General features: G+C 37.1%; 1 protein-coding gene across 1 annotated transcript; it reads left to right on the top strand.

The window, feature by feature from the left end:
• The first annotated feature begins 20,300 nt into the window (after positions 1–20,300).
• LOC145000793 (uncharacterized) lies at positions 20,301–21,571 on the top strand. The gene is made up of 3 exons (XM_078960075.1): positions 20,301–20,559; positions 20,844–20,905; positions 20,989–21,571. Exons 1-3 carry the CDS (start codon positions 20,412–20,414, stop codon positions 21,397–21,399), a joined length of 621 nt encoding a protein of 206 aa, XP_078816201.1. The 5' UTR covers positions 20,301–20,411; the 3' UTR covers positions 21,400–21,571.
• Positions 21,572–24,074: the final 2,503 nt, after the last annotated feature.

Here is a 24,074-nt window from a genome sequence, read left to right as displayed (position 1 = left end):
TATATCCGTCCGAGAAGTAACTTACGCACACTAAGGAATAGTCGTAATGAGCGACAAATCTGATAACCTAACTACACTCTATAAAGAACACGCTAAGAACCAAATATAAACATTTAAAAATACTATAGGAGTATTTGTACGTTTCTATAGCGCCATGTTATTATTTTCCGATATGTGCTTCTTAACCCCCCCCCCCCCCCCCCCCGGTTTCTCATGTAGACGATATGGCAGGATTTTACATACCCGAGGACCCATACTTTCCCAATCAGGGAAACGCGGGGTGGATCGATGATGAGCCCGAGCAACAAGTCGAAGAGGATCCCGAAGAGGAACCCGAGGAGGAAGACGAACAGGAAGAAGAAGAGGAAGACGACCAAGAAGAAGAGGAGGAAGACGAAGAAGAAGAAGAGGAAGATGATGGGATAGTCATGTTTGGGAACGAAATGGAGGAACCACTGGAAGTATTCAACCCTCCTTACATCGCGAGGGTACCCGCGCACCGTTTTGGATACAACGGACTTGAACCCCCTTGGGTAACGACGATCGAAAGGTGGAGCCGACAACAACGCCAGCGGTCACCATATGGCTACCAACGAGGTTATTATGATCTCACTCATGGTGGACCGGCTGACAGAGCTCTCTCCGTCCCGATACAACGAATAGTAAGTATGGATGATCGTGGTAGGACGACGACCGATCAGGTCCGGGAGCTAAGCGCCATCGTGCAGTCTACCACTGATCGTACCAGAGACCTGGAACGAGACTCCCACCACAGAGACCAACTCATTCAAGACCTTCTCGCTGCTCGAGCAAAAACAAGAGAGTATCGGGAAAGATACATGTCACTCAAAGAGAGAATGGTTGCAGCCGAATGGAGATTGGCAGAACTACAGGGCGCATCGATATCATCGCAACCTCTGTCAAAGAAGGGTCGTAGTGATTAGAATTCATTACTATTCTCACGTCTTGGTAGTAAAAATTTATGAGTACGCGTTGGTGCTGCTCTTTGTATGTAGGTTGACCCTGTGACTAAGTGATTACACTATTCAAAGGGCTTTTGTAATGTCAAAGCTATCTTTTGTAACGATGTAATGTAGACCCTTATGTGGTCAAACTTTTCCCTCTAAACGTTATGTACTAAAAGTTATCAATGAAATTTGGCATGCGTTTTATTTATTGAATGTTTGGCACTAGACATCATAACCTGATGACACAAACAGTTTACGAATAATAAAGTTTTGATAAAATACAAGAGAGATGAAACCAGTAACACTCGACTCGTTATCACTATTGAAGTCTTACCGACTGGTCATTTTTTTTATTATGACAGAACCATGCCACCAAGGAGAAGACCAAGACCTTCCGACAACACAGTGCTGCCTCCACCACCACCTCCGCAGTTTGATCCTGCGATGTTTCAGGCTGCAGTAACGGCAGCCGTGGCGGCAGCAATATCGCAAATAGGTATCAATGGTTCTGGCGGTTCTGGATCCGGAGCTACCAATTCCATTCATGGGGATAGCATTGGGCGTACGAGGGAGTGCTCTTACAAAGACTTCACGAATGGCAAGCCCGACCCTTTCAATGGAAGCGGGGGCGTCATCACGCTAGTGCAATGGTTCGAAAGGACCGAGGCTATTTTCGAAATCTGTGCTTGTCCCGAAGCGAGCAAGGCAAGTATGCGGCATTCACTTTCACTGGAAAAGCACTTACTTGGTGGAATGGCAGAGTTAAATCACTTACTCCTGCAATAGCTAACGCTATCAGCTGGGAGGATTTGAAAGCTTTAATGTTAAAGGAATATTGCCTGAGGGGCGAAATACTAAAACTTGAAGAGGAACTTTGGAACCTCAGAATGTCAGGCACCGATCTTGAAACTTATACTACCCGTTTCAATGACCTAGCACCCCTCTGTCCAACAATGGTCACTCCATAGGAGAAGAAGGTGGAACGATACCTCTGGGGGCTGTCATCCCAGATTCAAGATAGTGTATTGGCCTCGAAACCCACTACCTTTGAGAGTGCCAAGGAATTGTCACAACAACTCATAGATCACAGGGCTAGCCGTGGTACCGTGATAACCACCACTGACCGAACAAAAGGAGGGAACAACAAGAGGAAGTTATGGGGCAATAAAAAGAAACAACCGATGCAGGACCCCGCCAAAAAGCAACAGATTGTTGCTGTCCGTGCCGCCACTACTGCTGTCACTCCAGCATCGCCGAAACAGTACATGGGAAATCATCCCAAGTGCAACAAGTGTAACTACCACCATAATGGTGCTTGTCGAGAGTTATAATGCAATAACTGTAACAAGAAGGGACACACTGCACGATTCTGTAGAGCGACTACCCAACCTGCCGCTCAAGCCACTACGACCGCCAACACCGGAGCAAGCCAAACCTGCTATGGGTGTGGTGAAACGGGACACTTCAGGAGGAACGGCCCCAAGGCACGAGCCCCTAATGCTTGGGGTGTAGGAAGAGTCCTAACTTTAGGGCATGGAGAAGCAGTTAAGGATCCCTCTATGGTTACTGGTACGTTCCTCCTCAATAACTCTTATGCATGCGTACTTTTCGATAGTGGGGCAGAAAGAAGTTTCATAAGTCACCAATTCAAACATATACTTAAGCAAAATTCCCAACCACTAGAAGATTCTTACGTCGTAGAAATGGAAAATGGAAAGGTTGAGCGCGCTAACAATATTTATATAGGGTGTACTCTCACTCTAGACAACCATTTGTTCAAAATTGACCTTATGCCGGTCACCATAAAAAGTTTCTTCATAATCATTGGTATGGATTGGTTAAGCCTTCATCGTGCCGACATTCTATGTTACGAAAGGGCCGTCCGCCTCAATCTGCCGAATGGCAACATTCTCACCGTTTATGGCAATAAACCTAGTGCGAACCTACAAATCATCTCTTGTGTTTAAACACAAAAGTACCTCCGAAAGCAATACCATGCATTCTTAGCCCACGTCGTAGACAAGAAACAAGAGGTGAAGGACATCAAAGAAATTCCAAAAGTATGCAACTTCCCTGATGTATTCCCAGATGATCTACCAGGTGTACCACTCGCACGACAAGTCGAATTTCGGATCGACTTAATCCCAGGAGCTACCCCCGTCGCCAGGGCTCCATACCGCTTAGCACCGGAAGAAATGCAAGAACTGTCCAGCCAGTTGAATGAACTGTTGAGCAAAGGATTCATCAGGCCAAGCTTCTCACCCTAGGGAGCACCGGTCCTATTTGTAAAGAAGAAGGATGGATCTTTTCGCATGTGCATAGACTACCGAGAACTAAACAAACTCACTATCAAGAACTGCTATCCCCTACCCCGAATCGATGACCTCTTCGACCAGCTCCATGGAGCCAGCTACTTTTCAAAAATCAACCTGAGGTCGGGCTATCATTAACTAAGAGTTCAAGAAGAGGATATCCCCAAGACGACATTCAGAACTCGCTATGGACACTACGAATTTGTAGTGACGCCATTCGGATTAACAAACGCGCCTGCGGTGTTCATGGATTTGATGAACCGAGTGTGTCGACCCTTCTTGGATAAATTTGTCATCGTATTCATCGATGATATCTTGGTCTATTTGAGAAGCGAAGAAGAGCACAAACAACACCTACAACTAGTTCTGTAGATTTTAAGAACTGAGAAGCTTTACGCCAAGTTCTCAAAGTGTGAATTTTGGCTCCGTGAAGTAGGATTCCTTGGCCACGTAGTAAGAAAGGAAGGAATACATGTGGATCCCTCAATGATCAAAGCAATCGAAGATTGGAAAACACCTACAACACCAACAAAAATCCGGCAATTTTTGGGACTCGCAGGCTACTATCGAAGATTCATACAAAACTTCTCCAAGATCGCTAAGCCTCTCACCACCTTGACTCAGAAAGGCGTGGTGTTCAAATGGGAAGATAAACAAGAAGTTGCCTTCCAGAAACTAAAGCAAGCCCTATGCAGCGCACCAGTCTTGTCTCTTCCAGAAGGAATTGATGATTTTGTGGTGTATTGCGATGCTTTGAATCAAGGCCTCGGCTGTGTGCTCATGCAAAGGGGAAAAGTCATCGCTTATGCATCAAGGCAACTTAAGACACACGAAGTTAATTATACCACCCACGACCTTGAACTAGGAGCAGTGGTGTTCGCCCTAAAGATCTGGAGGCACTACCTCTACGGCACCAAGTGCACCATTTTCACTGATCACAAAAGTATTCAGCATATTCTGAATCAGAAAGAACTTAACATGCGCCAAAGAAGATGGGTAGAATTGCTGAATGACTACGAATGTGAAATTCGCTACCACCCGGGCAAGGCCAATGTAGTAGCCGATGCCTTAAGCAGGAAAGAATACTCGGATCGTCGATTAAAATCCCTAGTCATGACCATCCACTCCCAACTGGCCACGCAGATCAAGGATGCCCAGTTAGAAGCCTTGAAACCAGAAAACGTGACAAACGAAGCACTAAGAGGGATGGACAAGAACTTGGAAGTCAAAGAGGATAGAACTCGTTATCTCATGAATCGAATCTGGACACCCAAGTTCGGTGGGTACCGAGACGTTGTAATGAACGAGGCCCACAAGACTCGATACTCTATTCATCCTGGGTCAGATAAGATGTATCTAGACCTCAAAAGGTTATACTGGTGGCCAAACATGAAGGCTGAAATTGCTGCTTATGTGAGCAAGTGCCTCACTTGCGCTAAGGTCAAGGTAGAATATCAGAAGCCATCAGGACTACTTTAACAACCGGATATACCCGAGTGGAAGTGGGAGCGAATAACCATGGACTTCATAACCAAACTGCCTAAGACACCAGGTGGGCTGGATACCTTATGGGTTGTCGTGGACAGATTGACCAAGTCCACGCACTTTCTGCCAATAAAGGAAACAGACAAGATGGAGAAGTTAACCAGGACGTACATTAAAGAGATCGTGCGAATGCATGGTGTACCTATATCCTTTATTTCTGACCGAGATAGTAGATTCACCTCACGGTTCTGGCAGTCCCTACAGAAGTCTCTAGGAACTAGGCTTGTTATGAGTACGGCCTACCATCCACAAACCGATGGGCAAAGCGAGAGAACCATCCAGACATTGGAAGACATGCTGAGAGCCTGTTTGATAGATTTTGGTAAGCAATGGGATACCCATCTACCGCTTATCGAATTCTCTTATAATAACAGCTATCACACTAGCATTGGAGTCACTCCATTCGAAGCTCTCTATGGTCTCAAGTGTAGATCACCTTTGTGTTGGGCCGAAGTCGGGGATACTCAGCTAGCCATAGGGAAAAATCCCTGATAGCACCCTTACGGGGCCTGAAATCATAAGGGAAACCACAGAAAAGATCATTCAAATTCGGGAAAGACTGGAGGCATCTCGTGATCGACAAAAGAGTTACGCAGATAAGCGACGCAAACCTTTAGAATTCCAGGTTGGAGACCGAGTACTACTAAAAGTTTCCCCCTGGAAAGGGATGATACGTTTCGGTAAACGTGGGAAACTAAACCCAAGGTACATCGGACCGTTCGAAATCCTTGCCAGGATTGGTCTTGTGGCGTACAAACTCCGACTACCACAAGAACTTAGTAACGTACACCCTACCTTCCACGTATCCAACTTAAAGAAGTGTCTGTCTGACGAGACACTCGTAATACCGCTCGACGAAATTGAAGTTAATGAAAATCTCCACTTTGTGGAGGAACCCGTCGAGATCATGTATCGAGAGATCAAGAGAACGAAACATAGTCGCATTCCCATAGTGAAGGTTCGTTGGAATGCAAAACGAGGGCCTGAGTTTACTTGGGAACGCGAAGATCATATGAAGCAAAAGTATCCGCATCTTTTCCCAAACCCTTGAAGTCCCAGCCGAATTTAAATTTCGGGACGAAATTCCCTCTAATGGGGGGATGATGTGACAATCGTCAATCTTGAGTCAAGACAAGTCATCAAGTCAAACCGGTCAACTCGATTAAACCTTGCGTATTAGAGTTTGTGTTATGTTCATACTGTATAACTTGCTATATTAATGGGAAAACATCACTTGGGAAAAGTCTTGTGTTAAAATTTCCTGAGCCTTAGTGCTAATCAATGAATTGAACTGATAAAACAATGTTGCATACTTACCGGGAGTGTGTAAGATCCTTAAACAAGGGTTAACAGGGTTTACGGACCTTGCATTGCGAAGCCAGACACTCACATTTGTCACACACGAAACCTCTCTCAATCGTTTTCACTCTATCTCTTCTCATCAAGAATCTCTCCCAAATCTCTCTAAGAATGTCAAATCTCTCCCAAATCTCTCCAAGAATGTCAAATCTCTCCCAAATCTCTCTAAGAATGTCAAATCTCTCCCAAATATCTCTTCATATGAGAAATCTCTCCAAGTATGTGAAATCTCTCCCAAATATCTCTTTGTATGAGAAATCTCTCCAAGTGTGTGAAATCTCTCCCAAATATCTCTCAAAAGTTCCTTGGACTTTTTATAGTCTTTCGGGCCATCCCGACCCTTAACCGGGTCAAAAACGGCTTAAAACGGGGTAAAAACGAGAAAAATGGACCTTAGGAACCGAAACGCCCTTATAAGAGTCGAAGCCTCTTAGGGACCGAGTGCATGGAGGAACCGAACCCAAGAGCAGGTGGAACCGAACCCGAGAGCAGGTGGAACCGAACCCGAGCCCAGGAGGAACCGAACCCGAGCCCAAGAGGAACCGAACCTCGCGCACCACCCGAACTCGAAGGTACTGTTCATTCGGCTCATTTCGGGTCTGACAGTTTCGCCTCATATCTTCGGACCGAACCCCTAGCCTTCGCCTCTCACTTCCGGTTCGCTCCCTTCGCTTCCTCGCCCCTCTCGCTTCCTCGACTCCCTTTGTTTCCGGCTACAGTCCCCAGCAAGGACCGAACCTCAGCCTAGGATCGAGAGGTCTCGCTGGGAATGCTTTTCTTCCCGGTTTTCGCGTAGTTTTGCGTTTAAGGCCCGTTTTTTATTATTTTAACGCGGGATTTTCACCCAAAATCATATTTTAACAAAATAAACCCTAAATATTCACAATTTAATCATATTTTCATAAAAATCTTTATTTAAATGATAAAAGCAAGTGGGTAAAGTACAAAGAGGTGGAGTGTTGACTTTACTTTACCTTATGACACAACCAACCACTCCCACACCCACTCTATGACCAGCCATACCTCCCCACCTTACCTAGGACACTTCAATGTTCCTTACACTCAATTTCCACTTATTTCCACGTTTTTAGATCTGGAACAAACATCCTCTCTCCTCATTTCTCTCATTTGCTCTCCTTTCACTAAGTATCAAACACCACTTTTCTCTCAAACTTTTTCTCCACCAAATTCGAGATTCAAGTCTGATTTTCAAGTTTTCTTCCACTCTTAGTAAGTATAATTCATCCTCCTTATGATTATTTCACTTCATTCTACTCAAATCATTGATTGCTTACACAAACTCCATAACTATGATGTTAGATTCTCGAAAATCTTCAAGGCATCTCCAAGAGTTCTTGAGTTAAACACTTCCATTCTTCAACAATCATCTACTGAAATCACTTAAGGTGAGTTCATACCCCTAAATTTTCATGTTTTCTCAAGTTTTTAAGGGGGGAATACAAGTTAAAACACCAAGAACATAACTAAAATTTTCTAACAGCCTTCATCAGAAACGTTCAACTCCATTAACGGACTGTTTTGGGCATCTTAAACATTTTTGTTTTCAAAACTGTACAAGGTGAAAATATTTCAAGTTCTTAGCTTTAAAATGACTACTTGCACATCTCCATACGATTTTTATACAATTTATGGTGATTTTTACAAAACTGCCTATCATTTCAAACAACAATCCGGACCAGTCTGTGATTATGGACTTTTTCACCCAAGTTGGAGGTCATTAAAAATCGTGATAAAAATTATGAGTAAACTAGACACATTTTATGAACTCTCAGAATTTACGGATCTAGTTTTCGACTTTGTATGATTTTTCTATGATTTTTCCAAAACAGTGCAGAATGGCTAAAGTTAGCCAACAGCATGTAAATATCATAACACTTTCTATTATGTTGAGCAAAGTGTAAAATCATAAGTTCTAATTATTGAATGTGTTTCTTTGTTAGTTTATCATCATGAAATGAAACTAAGTCATTCATAATAAATATTATTCATTCATTTTAGAACACGTATATTAAACTATAAAAAGTATAGTTTAATAAATTCATAACACTAATACATTTCCATAAAAGAGTTCTTACATATTACAAACGTTTTAGATAAACTATAATAGGTATAGTTTATGATATATTGCATAACACACTCGTACTAAAAGAGTACATTCATACAGAAAAGGTTTACACTCACACACATTATACGTAAACTTGTTACCCTAAATTGTGAGACATTCTCTCTTTCCGTACGTCCGAGTGCGGAATATAATTCCTGGTAGTTATAATCAGAGTCTCCTGGAGGGGGAACGTGATACTTGTATATAGATCTATATTGGGTTTGACACCCCACACCTTGCTGCTAGTTACAGTGGGACCTGCAGGTCTACGGGTGACAAATGTCATTTCATTTTCGCGATGCCTGAGAAACGTCGTGGCAGGTTCACATAGTCATAGTATGATTATAGCGACTCACATAGGGAGATAACAATTCATAAAGTTTAAGAGATTTCATAAAACCTAAGTAGGTTTTAGGTTGACTTAAATTCACTTTTTATATCAATTCAAACTCATGACATTTCTACTAAGTAAGAATGATTTCTTATACATTTTGGTCTTTGGTCATAAGGCTACATTATACGGATTTTTAAGGAAAATATCGGATTTTTCTGAAACAAACGCGACATTTACATGAGAAAGACTTCTATTAAGTATTATAGCAAAAACTTATGAACTCACCAACCTTTGTGTTGACACTTTTCAAACAACTTGTATTCTCAGGAAATCACTAAACAGGTAATCAAGTGCTTTTGAGGATGGGACGTTAAGGCGTCAACTTTTCATATTTTGTCAACATATTGTAATTGATTTTGAAACATGTAATTCATACAAGTGATGTAACTTTTTCAATTATTTATATGTTGGTTGTGTTTGCTTAAATTACTATTGAAATTGTGGTTATGATACTATACATGAAGTCCTCCACCCCCGGATGTTTCCGCCATCTCGTAGGTGTATGAATTGAAAACCCTAGGAAAACCCAATGTTTTCCTAATACTTTGAATTATGCGTTTTATATTTTGTTATACCGTTGCGACGTGTGTATTCGATAATTCCAGGTGACATTGGATTAATTATGGATTGTGAATTGTTATAAACACGCATTAATGAAAACGACTAGTTTACAACTATACAAACGATCTCTTAGGCGTCGTCCGTATTATTCACTTAATCTAACCACCTCGACTTCTCATAGCCCCAGAACCGAGGAGAAAAGAGAGAGCGAAGCCCCCCCCCCCCCCCCCCCCCCCCGATATTTCCATAGGTTGTTCAAGGCTATCGTGAATGCGAAGGGCCCTTGGCCCGACTCGCATTTGTGAATACTCAACTTTGCTATCAGTACCAAAGGACCCTTGGGGCCCACAGCACAAAAGCCATTGAAAGTCCTTTTACACGGAATTAGGTCATATAAGACCCAATGTCATGTAAGCGAGTTTCCTTCGGGCCTAAAGATCATGTCATTGGACTAGCTAGGCCCAACAAGCACGATTTGAAACTTTCGAGCCCAGAGATGGTGTATCGACGTCTGGTGAATTCCCACGTGTGTATTGACTTCCCGAAATTTCCGCGTGTGTATTAATGTATCGTCGTGTATTAATTTCTGATTCGTTATTGATTCGAGACCGAATCAATTCGTTTGATAACGATTTTGGTATTGAAGGTGTATTATATTTCGCCGGTAGTCGTGGTACTAGTATTTCATCATAACGGATTTAGTGTTTAAAACATTAGAATTTTTCTTTTTGCAGCCCCTTTCTTTTGAATAAATTTACAATTTTGACCCTTTGTATAAAAGAATTTCTATTTTAGTCCTTAAACCATTTTTCTTGACACTTTAGTATCAAAACTTGTTGAAAAGGTATTTTTCAGCTCAAATTTATTTGAAAAACAGTTTTAGTCCCTCCAAAATGACGTTTTCTCGGCTGAAACCTCTATTTTCGCAATTTTTACACTTTTGGCCCAAAATAGAAAAATTTTGCATCTTTGGTCCCTTTTAAATATGGAAAGTATTTTTAACCCTTGAAATGGACTTGGAGCACTAGTAGTCCCCTGTTTTACAGAAAAGTACAGTTTCAGCCCCTCTAATTTGAAAATCTCGCAATTTGGGCTTTATTGGGCTGAAAAGTTCACTTTTGGCCCATTAAGCTTAAAATTTCACATTGTAATCCTTCAAAAGGGTATATTTCCAGAAAATACATTGTTGAAACTGTTTTGACTCATTTCAACCATCAGAATTTGTATTTTGTCATTTTGGGCCCTTTAATTTTATATTTTTAACATTTTGAGTCCAAAAATGGGTTTTTAGCCCAAAGATGTTCATATTAACCAACTTGGTTATTTTTCTAGAAATGATTTGTATGTAATAATATAATTTATACTAGTTTCATACAACCTAATGTAATTCTCGGTTTTAAGGACTTTTTGACTAGATCCAACACCACAATCACATAAGAACCTATACATACACATAGAAATCACACAAAGCATACATATACTCAAAGATCTACACATTTGCTTGTATTCCCCCCCCCCCACACACACATACACACACACAAAACTTATAAAACCGAAAAATAGGGGGTATGAAGCTCACCTTTGGGTGTGGTTTCGACTTTTAGAAGAAGTGAGGAGAAAATTTGGCCTTAGTACCTCTCCTTGGAAGATCTCGAACTCAGAGAGTTTCTAGGAGAGTGATCAAGATTTTTACACGGATTAGAAGGAGATTTTTGATAAAACAAAGTACCTAAATCATAGATCCAAACTTGATCTTACCTTAGGTGAAGAATTTGTGGAGATATCTTTTTGAAAGCTCCTTAGATCTCGAAATTTTTAGGAGAAATGAGAGAGTTTCTTGATAGAAAAAAATGAGTGAAATGTGTGTGTGCTTGAAATCGGCCGAGAGCAAGAAGAGAGGGAAGAAGAGAGAGGTTTGACAAGATAGTTGCATGGAAGTATGTGTGTTGCATGGAAATCCTTGGTGCAAAAGTGAGGTGGCAACCCAACAAAGTCAACCCTTCTTCTTTGTGGGCTTGGGGCGAGTATGGAGAGGGGAAGGAGGAGATTTTTGGGCTTTTTGCCCCTAAGCCCATATTATAGTTAGGTTGAATGATTGTTGGCCCTATAAAAATATAAATGTGATTTTTATGCTTTATTAGGCTAGATTAGGTTAATTATGGTCCAAAATAGTTCATAATATTTGATTTATTTCTTTCTAGGCCCAATATGGCCCAAAATGTTGAAATACATGGAAGTGGGTCCAATTAGAGCCCATTTAAGGGTTCTAAGCCCGAGATAGTCAAATTGGAAGCTTATTGGTCCATTATGCCCAATAAGAAAGTCCTAGTCCAAAATGGACCTAAACAAGAACTTCTAGGGTTTCCAATTACTTGTTGACTATTTGTAATGCTTGTATGGTGTATTTGATTGAGATTTTGCTGTCATAAAGTAAGCATAATGGATGCTCTTAAGTTTTTGATTCAAAATTCTTACTTAAGTGTTGTAGTTACAAGGCACAAAATTTCTAGTTGTGACAATATATATATATATATAATTAGTGATTATAAAACTAATTAAACATGTATAAACATCCTAATGTGAGGAAAACACTTTGGTCAAAGTGTTAGGAGGCCATTGGGTTGCAACAAAGGAGTGCAAGGCATTATAGGGGAGTTTAGTGGCAATGGACCATACCTTAAGGAGTTTACACCCCAGGGGAGTTTATTCCTGCCTGTAAACTCTCAATTGGGTCACCAAATGAGGCTTAAAACAATTATGACTTAAGTTGTTAAGTGTTCCAGGGCTTAAACAAGAGGTTGGGTGGGTTTAAGGTCCAAGAATGGCCTTGTATGGTGTTTACAGCCTGTGGACCACTTCCCCATGAGTTTACGACCGTAAACTCATGGTATGAAGTACCATTTCATGTATTGAAGTCCCTAGTTCAATGGTGTAAGGTTCTATGCTAAGTTCCAAGGCTTAATAAGGTGTTAGGGTGTCATTTGCACCCTAAAAAATGGTTTACAGCCCAAGAACATGTCTTAGCCGTAAACTCCTTGAATCAAGTGTTTCCTTATGTTTTCTAAGCCCTAAACATGTTAAACCTAGTGTACAATGAGTTGGAACAAGAGTACTTACAATCTAGGAGCTTGAATTATCGGTTTTGGCCAAGAACACTAGTGTGTGTTCTTGGTGTTCTTGGTGAAACTTGAAGATCTACAAAATGGAGTGATTTCACGGATAAAATCATGTAAGATTACTAGTTCATGTAAGATATCAACTAGTTAGGACAATAAACTTACAAGATTTGAAGATCGGGGATGAAGATCAGGATGATACTTGAGAGGATTTCAGCCAAAGGGAAGGGAGGAATGAAACAAATGGCCAGAACTTAACCTTATAGGAGGAGTTTACGGCCCACGTGGAGTTTACGGTCGTAAACTCCCATGTGGTGGCCGTGAACTCCTGGTCAAGGTGTTCCAGACTTGTTCTTTGAGCTATAGATTCGGCAGATAAATCCTGACACTTATTCCTTAAGTATACAAGGCTCAGAACGCTCAAATAAACTCCTAATTGTGCTAAAAGATAACAACAATGAGTTTGACTTTTAATGAAGTGTTTGATTGAACTGGATGGAAAATTTCGGGTTGTCATAATATATATATATATATATATATATATATATATATATATATATACACACACACACACACACACACATAATTTTTTTTATATAAACTTATTTTTAAGGGGCCTTTTTTTTGTGTTTGCACCGGGGCTAAGATAACTTAGGACCGACCCTGCGAGATGATATGACATTTTCGTAATTAAATTAGAGATTTTGATTATTTTTCGGGATAGGCTAATTGTTTGGAAGGTACAAGTGACAAAAACAAAAAAAACTAAAAGAAAAAAGGAAAATTAAAATGAAAATTCAGCCATGTGGCCTCTCCAAAAGCTGACACGTGCCCCACCTCCAACATGACAAATTTCTAACCCTTATTGGCTGGTGGAATTTCCACCCGCTTAGTTTTTCGACCTTAATTTTTTTTTTCCTTTGGAAAAAAAATATGAAAAAATCAATGTTTTTAAAAGTTAATTCTCTACAAAATGAGCACAATTTTAAAAAGTTTAAAAAATATGTTTTTTACTTTTTATATTTATAAAAAAAGCCTAGAAAAAAAAATTATCCAAAAATTATAAAAATTTAAGGAATACTTCTACTCACTATTCTAATGACTTTGTAAAAAGAATTTTTTTAAAAATTAGGTGCTTTAGTACCAAACTTGATTTTAAAAGATTAAAAGTTTTTAAAAAAAATGTTGAACAAAATATGATGCAAATAGAGATAATTTAAAATATTTTAGATTCAAAAATATTATGATTCAATATGTTTATGATCCTTAACTTGTTATGATCTAAAAATATTTTGATTCAAAAATTTAATGATCCTTAGATATTATATTTTTTATTATTTAAAGTTAAATGATTCAAGAATACAATGATCCAAATGTTGTATTGAACAAAAACTTTATTTAATTCCATATATTCTAATCAAAATTAAAATGATTTAAATTAATATGATCCAAAAACGTATTATGCATAATATCGCTATGATTCAAAATACTATAATTCAAAATTTTATATTTCAAAAATTGTTTGATTAAAAAAAAAATTAGAACGGAAAATATTATGATCCTTAATATTCTTCTTATTTAAAATTTTATAATTGTTAAACATTAAAACTCAAACCGATACTTAGTTTAAAAAATCAAAAATATATATATATAAAAAAAAAAAAAAAAAAAAAAAAAACAACTCTACTATCTTCAAGTATGTAGTAAAGATATTAAAAAAACAAAACATAAGAAAAAAAAATAACTTCAAAGAAACAAAAAATAAAATAAAATCTTTAAAACCGAGCATATATATATTTAAAAAAATTGTATTTTCCTTAACGAAAAATAATTAATAAAACAAAATAAATGAAAAAGAAAAGAAAAACTCATTTAAATAACGTTCCATGAACGTTCGTCGCATATGATTATTCTCTCGAGTAGGCATTACGTAGTGTGACATTTGCGAACGTGTCACGCAAGTAAATGAGTTTGACGTTTGTGCTTTGACGAAATGATTGGTGGAGAATAGTTCTTGCTGTTCCAACCAATTTTTGGGTTTCTACCGGATCTGAACGATATATATATATATATATATATATATATATATATATATATATATATATATATATATATATATATATATATATATATATATATATATATATATAAATGAAAAAGAAAAGAAAAACTCATTTAAATAACGTTCCATGAACGTTCGTTGCACATGATTATTCTCTCGAGTAGGCATTACGTTGTGTGACACTTGCGAATGTGTCACGCAAGTAAATGAATTTTATGTTTGTGCTTTGACGAAATGATTGGTGGAGAATAGTTCTTGCAGTTCCAACCAATTTTTTGGGTTTCTACCGGATCTGAACGATATATATATATATATATATATATATATATATATATATTGTCACACCCCCGAACCAGACGGCGGAAACGTCCGGGGGCTGTTGTGACTCAATTGAATACCATAACATTGTATATATAGGAAACGTAACAACATTCGTCACCATGCATTAATATAGTACAACCACTAAAGTTTACATGAAGTACATTGTTTAAACATTACATTCCCAAAAATAAATTGTTCGTTTCGTACATAAATAAACTGCAAGCCATCACTGAATATGATTTCCTTTGATTCACTGGTTCCCTGAGAATACAAGTATTTTGAAAAACGTCAACATATGAAATGCTGGTGAGTTCATAAGTAGTGTTTGAAATCCAATGTTTTGTATTGTTTGAAAACCACCAGAAAATCCGATATTTTCTGAAAATAGTATAGTCAAAAAGGTGTGAAGATCCATAGGTATGCTTGTTTGTTTCTATACTTGTAAAAATTGTTCATTAAAATTGTATGCATTCCGAATCCGTATGTATTGAAAAACCCTAGGAAAACCCGATGTTTTCCTAATTCTTTGAATTACATGAATTTACATTGAAACCATTGCAACGCGTGAAGTTATCAATACCAGGCGACGTTGGATTATTTTTTAGCATGATTATTTGCTACAAGCACGTGTTACACAAACGACTAGTCTATAGCAATACTAATCACGTTATCCAACCGCCCTGACTACGTGTAGTACCACATCCGAAGAGAAAGAGGACACGAAGGCCTCGATGACTCCATTAGCCGGTTGGGGATAAAAAGGTACGAGGGGTCCCATACCCGCCTCGCATAAAAAGGTAGACTCTACTAGCAATACCAAAGGACCCTTGGGGACCAGTAGTATACAAGCCATTGAAAGTCCTTTTACGTTGTGTCGGATCGGTAAAACCCAACACTTCGTAAGATAGAGGTCTTCGGGCCTTAAGATCAGGTCATTGGGCTAGCTAGGCTCAACAAACAAGATTTTACACTTTTGGGGCCCAAAGATGGTGCGTAGACGTCTGTGCACACTCGCATGTATATTGAATTCCCAAACGTTATTAGTAGTGTCGTAGTGTCGTAGTGTCATAGTGTTAGTAGTTTCGGATTTTTATTGGTTCGAGACCGAACCAATTCGTTTAACAACGACTTTTGGTGTTGTAATGTATTGTATTTCATCGATAGTCACGGTGCCATCATTTGATCAAATTGCATGTATTGAATTAGCCTTGAAAGTTTTCTGTTTTCAACCCCTCATTGTTTGTAAAATTTACTTTTTCAACCCTTTATTTAAATACTTTCCGGTTTGGTCCTTAAATCAATTTTCTTGACATTTTAACACCAAAAATTATTGAAATTAATATTTTTCAGCATATTTTTCATAGAAAACAGCTTAAGTCCCTGAAACTTCAGTTTTCTCGGTTATAACCCTTCTTTTTCGCAATTTTGACAATTTTGGCCCAAATTGTAAAATTTTGCAACTTTGGTCCTTTTTAAATTTAAAAAAAACATTTTAAACCTTTGAAAAGGACTTGGAACACTTATAGTCCACTATTTTACAGAAAAACACAGTTTTGGCCCTCCAAAACAGAAAATTTCGCATAATGGGCCTCATTGGGCCGAAAATGTCATTTTTAGCCCATTAAGCTTGAAATTTATGTTTTTAATTCTCTAAATGAGTATATTTCCAGAAATGGTTTTATTGAAACTGTTTTGACACACCTTATCCATCAGAATTCGTGATATGTCAATTTGAGCCCTTAATTTTGTATTTTTCACATTTTAGGTCCAAAAATTGTGTTTTTAGCCCAAAGAAATTATTACTAAACCACTTAGCTATTTTTCTAGAAACACTTAGTATGTAGAAATATAGTAGAGGCTAAAATCATTTAACATGAGGTATATCTCGGTTTTGAGGGGTTTTATGGCTAAATCCAACATTATAACTCACAAAAGCACACATATAAGCATGGAAATCATACAAAGCATACAAAACACATATAGATCTACACTTTCACTTGTATTCCCCCCCCCCCCCCCCCCAAAAAAAAAAAAAAACTCATAAAAAAACAGAAAATAGGGGGTATGAAGCTCACCTTGGGTGTTGATTCGGTTTTTGAAGAAAGAATGGAAGAAATGAAGTGATGTTTCACTCTAGCACCCTTTGATGATGAATTCGAGTTTATGGAGTTCTAGATAATGATTTTGGTGATGGATTCTCCTTGTGAAGCTCTTGATTCACGAAAATTTTGAAGGAGGAGGGAGGAATGCTCTTCAAGACTTAGAGAGATTGGAATTGAATTTTTGTGATGTGTGTGTGTGTATCCTCGGCCGAGAGTGAGAGGGAGGAAGAAGAGATGACCTTTGAAGTGATATGCATGGAGATATGGGATAAGTTGCATGGATATCCAAAAGACAATAATGAAGTGGCAAAACAAAGTCAACTCTCATCCTTTTCTTGGGTTTGGGCCTTGGGCCGAGATTTTTGGAAGGGAAAAGGAAAATTTTGGGCCCTTGCTTCTAAGCCCAGTGTTAGAGTTAATTTGGGTATGTTTTAAGTCTAAAAGAATGTGGTAGGATTTTTATATTTTTATTGGACTAGTTTAGGTTATTCATGTATCAAGGCTTTTAATTCACTTCATTCTAGGCCCAACATGGCCCAAAATGTTGAAATAAATTAGTGTGGGTCCAATTAGAGCCCAATTAGGGTTCTAAGCCTGTAATAGTCTAATTGGAAGCTTATTGGTCCATTTGGATCCAATAAGGAAGTCCTAGTCCAAAATGGACTTAAACAAGGACTTCTAGGGTCTCCAATTGTTTGATGACTATTTGTAGTACTTGTATGATGCCTTTGATTGGAGTTTTTGATGTCATAATAGTAGGTGTCAATCATGTTCTTAAGTTTTGGATTCACATTAACTTGAGTGTATAGATTACATAACACAAAATTTCCAGTTGTGACATATATATATATATATATATATATATATATATATATATATATATATATAGATATATATATATGCCTCATGACCAGTATCGATATAACCATAGATGATGAGTCTAGGTAAATAAACAACAATATTTTTGAGTTTTGACGGATTGAAACCGACAAAGGCAGAGAAGGATCAAGATCTCAATTTTGTTTAACGAATGCATGATTTTAGCGATCTTCCATTAGTAACCAATGAGAGGGTATCGAGAAGAGGTGGTGACAGAGGTATAGTTTTGACTGATGAGAAGGGACAAGAATAAACGACGACATTGTGGTGGTCAAATGTATTTTGATGGTGGTCCAAAGTCCAAACAATGGAGAAAATAGAGAGGAAGCCAGGAGGATGGAAAGTATGAGGGATGGAGTCATGGGTGGTTGTCTGAATGATGGTGGTGTAGATAGTCCACTATCTTCGTCTCGAAGACCTTAGCTATCGCTTTCGATTGTATAAGGAAACCCTAATATGCATTGGAGATGAAGAAGTGATGATGTTTTGGAGAGTAAAGACGTTAACGAGGGTAATATAGTCTTTTGTCTCACCTTATTATTCAATATATTTTTTTATTAATAAATAATAAATCAATTATAACAAATTAAAAGAGTAATATAATGTTTTTAAGTTTCGTAAAACCGAAACTCTTAATAAAATATATAATAGAGACCGTCTAAATTAAAAAGATATATCAAAAACCAAACCCACATATCGCCCTAATCTATAAGAAGCATTCTTTCCATTTACCCTAAAATCTATAAAAGAACCTATAAAAAACGATAAAAAGAGTACAAATATGACACATAAGGGATAATGACTTAAGAGGGTAACTACCTCTTATTCGTGTTCACATATTGGCAACTTCTTCTTTTTTGTACATAATAAAGCAACTAACTTGTTTTAACTGTTTAAATTATACCAATATTAGTAGCTAATACATGTTTTAACCAGTAACTCAAAGGGAAAATGACTACAGAGGGTAACTACCTCTTATCTGTGTTCACATATTGACAACTTCTTATTTTCTGTACATAAGAAAGAAACTAACTTGTTTTAACTGTATAACATCCCAAAAATCATAACCAAAAATTTCGTTTTTAATTTAATACTAAAACCATAATTGTCAAACCATTAATTTAATACTCCAGCATCGGGCCTCGCCCGACATCAGGCCCCGCCTGGCATCGAGCCCCGCTCGGTATACAGATTTATCTCTCTTAGGCTCCGCCTATCTCCGGGCCCCGCCCGCTAAAGACATACAATCATCTAACATGCTAACACATAAAGAAACATACTCTACTGTATCCCTGTCCTAAGAAACATACTCTGCTAATAATGAGATACAGAACTTCGTCCGTACTCAGTTAGTTCCAGCCAGGGCTTCAACAGTGCAAGGTGAGTCTCCTCACTGTGTGAATGGGTCTAAGGCCATAATGCCAGCCCATGTAGTCTATGAGTAGGAAGACTCGGGGTTAGCCATAGGCATTGTTTGCTAGTATGTTATTCTAGACCAAGGTTTGATGTCGGGCGAGTGCTTGAGGAATGTTTTCATGTTAGATTATACTTGTTGTATGTGTGATACTTGTATGTGCCTGGTAAAGAGGTGAGTGTGGGCGAGCTCCCGTATCTCATCACTAGTTGAGTACGAACGATGTTTTGTATCTCATTATTACCAGAGTATGTTTCTTAGGACAGGGATACAGTAGAGTATGTTTCATTATGTGTTAGCATGTTATAGGATTGTATGTGTTTAGCAGGCGGGCCCCGAAGACAGGCGGGGCCTAAGAGAGACATATATGTATACCGAGCGGGGCTCGATGCCAGGCGGGGCCCAAGACCGGAGTATTAAATTAATGGTTTGACAATTATGGTTTTAATATTAAATTAAAAAGAAATTTTTTGATTATGATTTTTGGGATGTTACACAGTTAAAACAAGTTAGTTGATTTCTTATGTACAAAAAATAAGAAGTTACCAATATGTGAACACGGATAAGAGGTAGTTACCCTCCTAAGTCATTTTTCCTTTGAGTTACCGATTAAAACAGATATTAACCGGTAATATTGGTGTAATTTAAACAGTTAAAACAAGTTAGTTGCTTTATTATGTAAAAAAAAAAAAAAGTTACTAATATGTAAACACGGATAAGAGGTAGTTATCCTCTTAAATCATTTTCCCGACACATAATAACAAATATGGTCAAGACATAATTATGAAACCCATAAAAAAGAGTACAAATAATATGCCACATAATAAAATATATAGATGACTAGACATAAGGTAATAAAAAAGAACCTATTAAATAATAGAAGAAAATACGAATAATATGACGCATAATAAAATAGATAAATAAGTAGACATAAATTTTATAAAGAAAAGCACTAAAAAAACAATTTTAAAAAATCCTAATAATACGACCCATAATAAAATACCAGATAAATAAAGATAAAATTTATTAGAAAAAATGTATAAAAACAATAAATAAATAAAAGTACCAATAATACCACATAATAAAATATATAATATTTTGTTTATCCGATTAACATAAAAAAGAGAATGTCTTTTAACGGTCAGAAAAATAATGCAGACGTTTCAGTCGTCCTGTTCAACTCATATACCCAAACTAAACCCTCGAACCTCAAACGTTTCATCGTTCTCTCACAGACACCGGAGGAGGCTCATATGGAGATAGCTACTATCGATTGGAATGATTCCAAATTCGAGAAAGATGAACTCTACGAAGATATAAACGCTCCTCAATGGATCGATTTCTCTGCTAATCATCCTCATCCTTCTACACACGACGATGATGCATGGTTTTGTCGACCTGGTAATTTCAATCTCTTTTTTTTTCTTCTTTACAGTTTAATCAAACCTAATTGTTGGTCAACTTGAGAACTACTGTACTTTTTTTTCCTGATTTCAATATGAACTATGTTCGATTCATGGTATATTTTTTTTATTAATTTTTGTATAGTTATCGAATGTTAATCGAAAATTGGTAAAAAGCAAATGCAATCATCCTAAATCAGCCGATGATTTCAAACAAACTGATTAAATCTTCGACTAATGTTTAAATTTTGGTTATTTTTTTATTCTATTTGGTGTTTACAGAATGTAATCATCCTAAATCAGCCGATGATTTCTTCACAAAAACGATCTCCAATCCTTCTAAGGTATTTTGATTTCGATACAGTCATCATTACTTGTTTGATTAATATTTCCAAAAACTAAGCATCCATGGGCAAATGCAATACAGATCTCCATGAAAAATCAGGACAATATTAAACATGATAGCAACACAACAGTGAAGAAAAGAGGAACGCAATTGAACAAAATCTCGAGAAGTAATGCTAATCGTGTACAAGATTGCGAGAACCAAAACCCTAATTTATTAACACCTGCCGATCATCATGCCATATCAAGATCAGGGAAGAAGAAAGCGGATAACAGTTCTTCAAAAAGGGAGGAAACCCCAAGGAAGCTTAAAAGCACGTTCTCAGCACGTAATCTGTTTGCAGGAAACAATATATTGAATCAGATAACGGAATTTTGCAATGAATTGAAGAGATTGGGTTCAAAAAAGAAGGAGAAAGGGGATGAACATCGGGAGAAAGAGAATGTGCAGAAGAAATCTGAGGTAGGAGTGTTGCAGGAGAGACAACAGTAATAATCCAAGATTTAGTGTTTTTTTTTTTTTTTTTTTTTTTTTTTTTTTTTTTTTTTGAAACCGTGCACATTTTTTAAGGTATATATATGAAATTTACAAGTTAAATTCGTTCTTTAATTGATTAACTCTTTGGAATTCATCCTTGTTGAAGAAAATCTACTTTTTTTTTTTATTTTATTTCTCGTTGATGACAATTAAGTTGCTAGTACTTGTGTTTAGGGCTGTAAACGAACCAAACGAACACGAACAAGGTCTTGTTCATGTTCGTTCGTTTAAGTTAGCCGAACAACAAACGAACACGAACGGATAAACGAACGAGATTTTCTTGTTCATGTTCGTTCATTTAACTAATTACTTTGTTCATGTTCGTTCATTTATGTTCGTGAACATGCTAAACGAACATAAACGAACAAACATAAACGAATAAAGATAAAAAAAAAACACAATTAAACATATATGAACATAAACGAACATATAATACAGCAATATAATAAAAAATAATTGAATATAGATGAATATAAATAAACTTAAACGAATGAACATAAACGAACGTAAATGAACATCATAAACGAACGTTCACGAACATAAATGAACGAACGAGACCATTGTTCATGTTCGTTCATTTAACTAAACGAACGATAATTTTTGTTCATGTTCGTTCATTTATTAAATAAACGAACATAAACGAACTTCCCGCCGAACAGTTCACGAACGGTTCGCCGAACGTTCAGTTCGTTTACAACCCTACTTGTGTTTTAATAAAAACCTCATCAGTTTTGATGGCTGTGACTTTTGACATTGATTTTCCCATGGTCGTTGTGCCTAAACTTTCAGTTTTCTTTTATTGTAAACGGCGAATTTATTAAGCTAAAGCCAGGAGAAAAAAAAAAGATTACAAGCCGTTAAAAGGGTAGCAACCTCGATCAACCCAATTATAATTTAAGGAAATAACATTATCCGTGGTTTTTAGAGGACTAGAACTAATTCTACCGAACAATTTATCATTTTCAGGCTTCCAAATGCACCAAAAAGAGCCATAAATGATAGCAACATGAAGTTTTTTTTTCTCCGGATAGTTACCCCAATTTGCCACAGAATTTATAAAATCTTCCACCTTAGTGAAAAATGTTGCACCACTTGAAGATCCAACCAAACACCTCTGTATTGTACGATCATGATATAAGAAGGTGATCTGCAAACTCGGGAACAAGAGAGCTCATAAAACAAGAAGAAGAGGCAATGCGAACACCTATATGGCTCAAGGGAGTTGAAGTGGGGATACGAAACATATGCCTTTCAAATGGTCAACTTTAATCTAAAAAATAGCAACACCTGAAGGGGTGGTGACCTTTAAGTCCATAAGCTTTCTAAGAATATTCACCGTATAATACCATTCGGAGCAATATTGTAACACCCAGAATATGAGAAACAATTTGGAGGAACCAACACGACGTGTCTAGATAAGAAAAAAATTGGCTTTCACTAAGATCAACACGGCGTGTTGCCTCTTGGAACACTGCTGTCTAATCCCATAAAACAAGTGAGAGATGCACGAACTGTTATTTAGAATATTGGTTCCATGGATGATAGATAGATTTCTCACAAGCAGTTTTCATAGTAGTGTTTAGTGTTGGATTAGGTGTCTAATCTCATAACTATAATTAATATAAACTTGAATTGATAATAATACAGTTCTTTTGGGTTTTCCTCAAACCTAGCAATTGGACATGATATTTTTAAAGATAAAGATTGATTTATTATTTAATTAATAAATTGAAATGAATAATTTGTTAATATATTATGAAAACAATATATTAATTAGAAATAGTAATATTTAATTAATATTTAATTATAAATTAATTGGAATTAATTTGGTGATTAAAAGAATTAATTGAAAGTGTAGGAGCTGAAGTGCAATTGTTCAATAGTTAAAAAATAGACATTCTAGAACCCTCCTTGAGGCTATGGACAATTTGAAGGGATATTCTAGGGTTTCTAAAATATCACATGTGGATAAATAGGAAGCTGGATAATTACTTAGTTCAAGATAATATTATTATATTGAGTTTTAGCTTATCTAGGGTTTCTTGACTATACTATATAAAGGCCCTTAGGGCTATGATTTTTGGCCATCCATACCATAAAGAGTATAGGCCGAAATTCTGATCTTATTCCCATCTCTCCTCAATATCCTTCTTGCTTGTGTTGGGTATGAACCATCAGAGGCACGACATTTGTGGTGCTTGCTGCCAAAAGCTTTGAAGAAGGAATTCAAGATTGTTTTCTACAACAATCGTCAAGGTAAGTTTTCATCCTTTTAAATTAGGTTTCATATACAAATGTTTTGTAGGATGATAGTTCATATTATGTTGCATATATGTGAAAAACAAAGATCCTTCATAGGTTACATGTATCCTAATCATTTAATTGTTAAATGTTTTTCCGCTTAGTGCATATAATTTTTTGTAACCTATGTTTTCCATCAGTGGTATCAGAGCCTATGTCTATCTTTCATGTATTTACACATTGGTGAATTGATCAAATCAAAAGAAACTAAAATTTTCGAAAAGTCACAACTCACAACGTGAACATTGAGGCTCACGATGTGAGCTCGGTTTAGATCCAAATTTGTGAAGCTTATCTGCCTAATATGCTTATATGTGATAATTATCTAC

Source organism: Lactuca saligna, chromosome 1 (assembly GCF_052625555.1).
Source record: "Lactuca saligna cultivar CGN05327 chromosome 1, ASM5262555v1, whole genome shotgun sequence".
NCBI classification, from domain to species: domain Eukaryota; kingdom Viridiplantae; phylum Streptophyta; class Magnoliopsida; order Asterales; family Asteraceae; genus Lactuca; species Lactuca saligna.
This window is presented reverse-complemented; position numbering and strand designations above follow the sequence as displayed.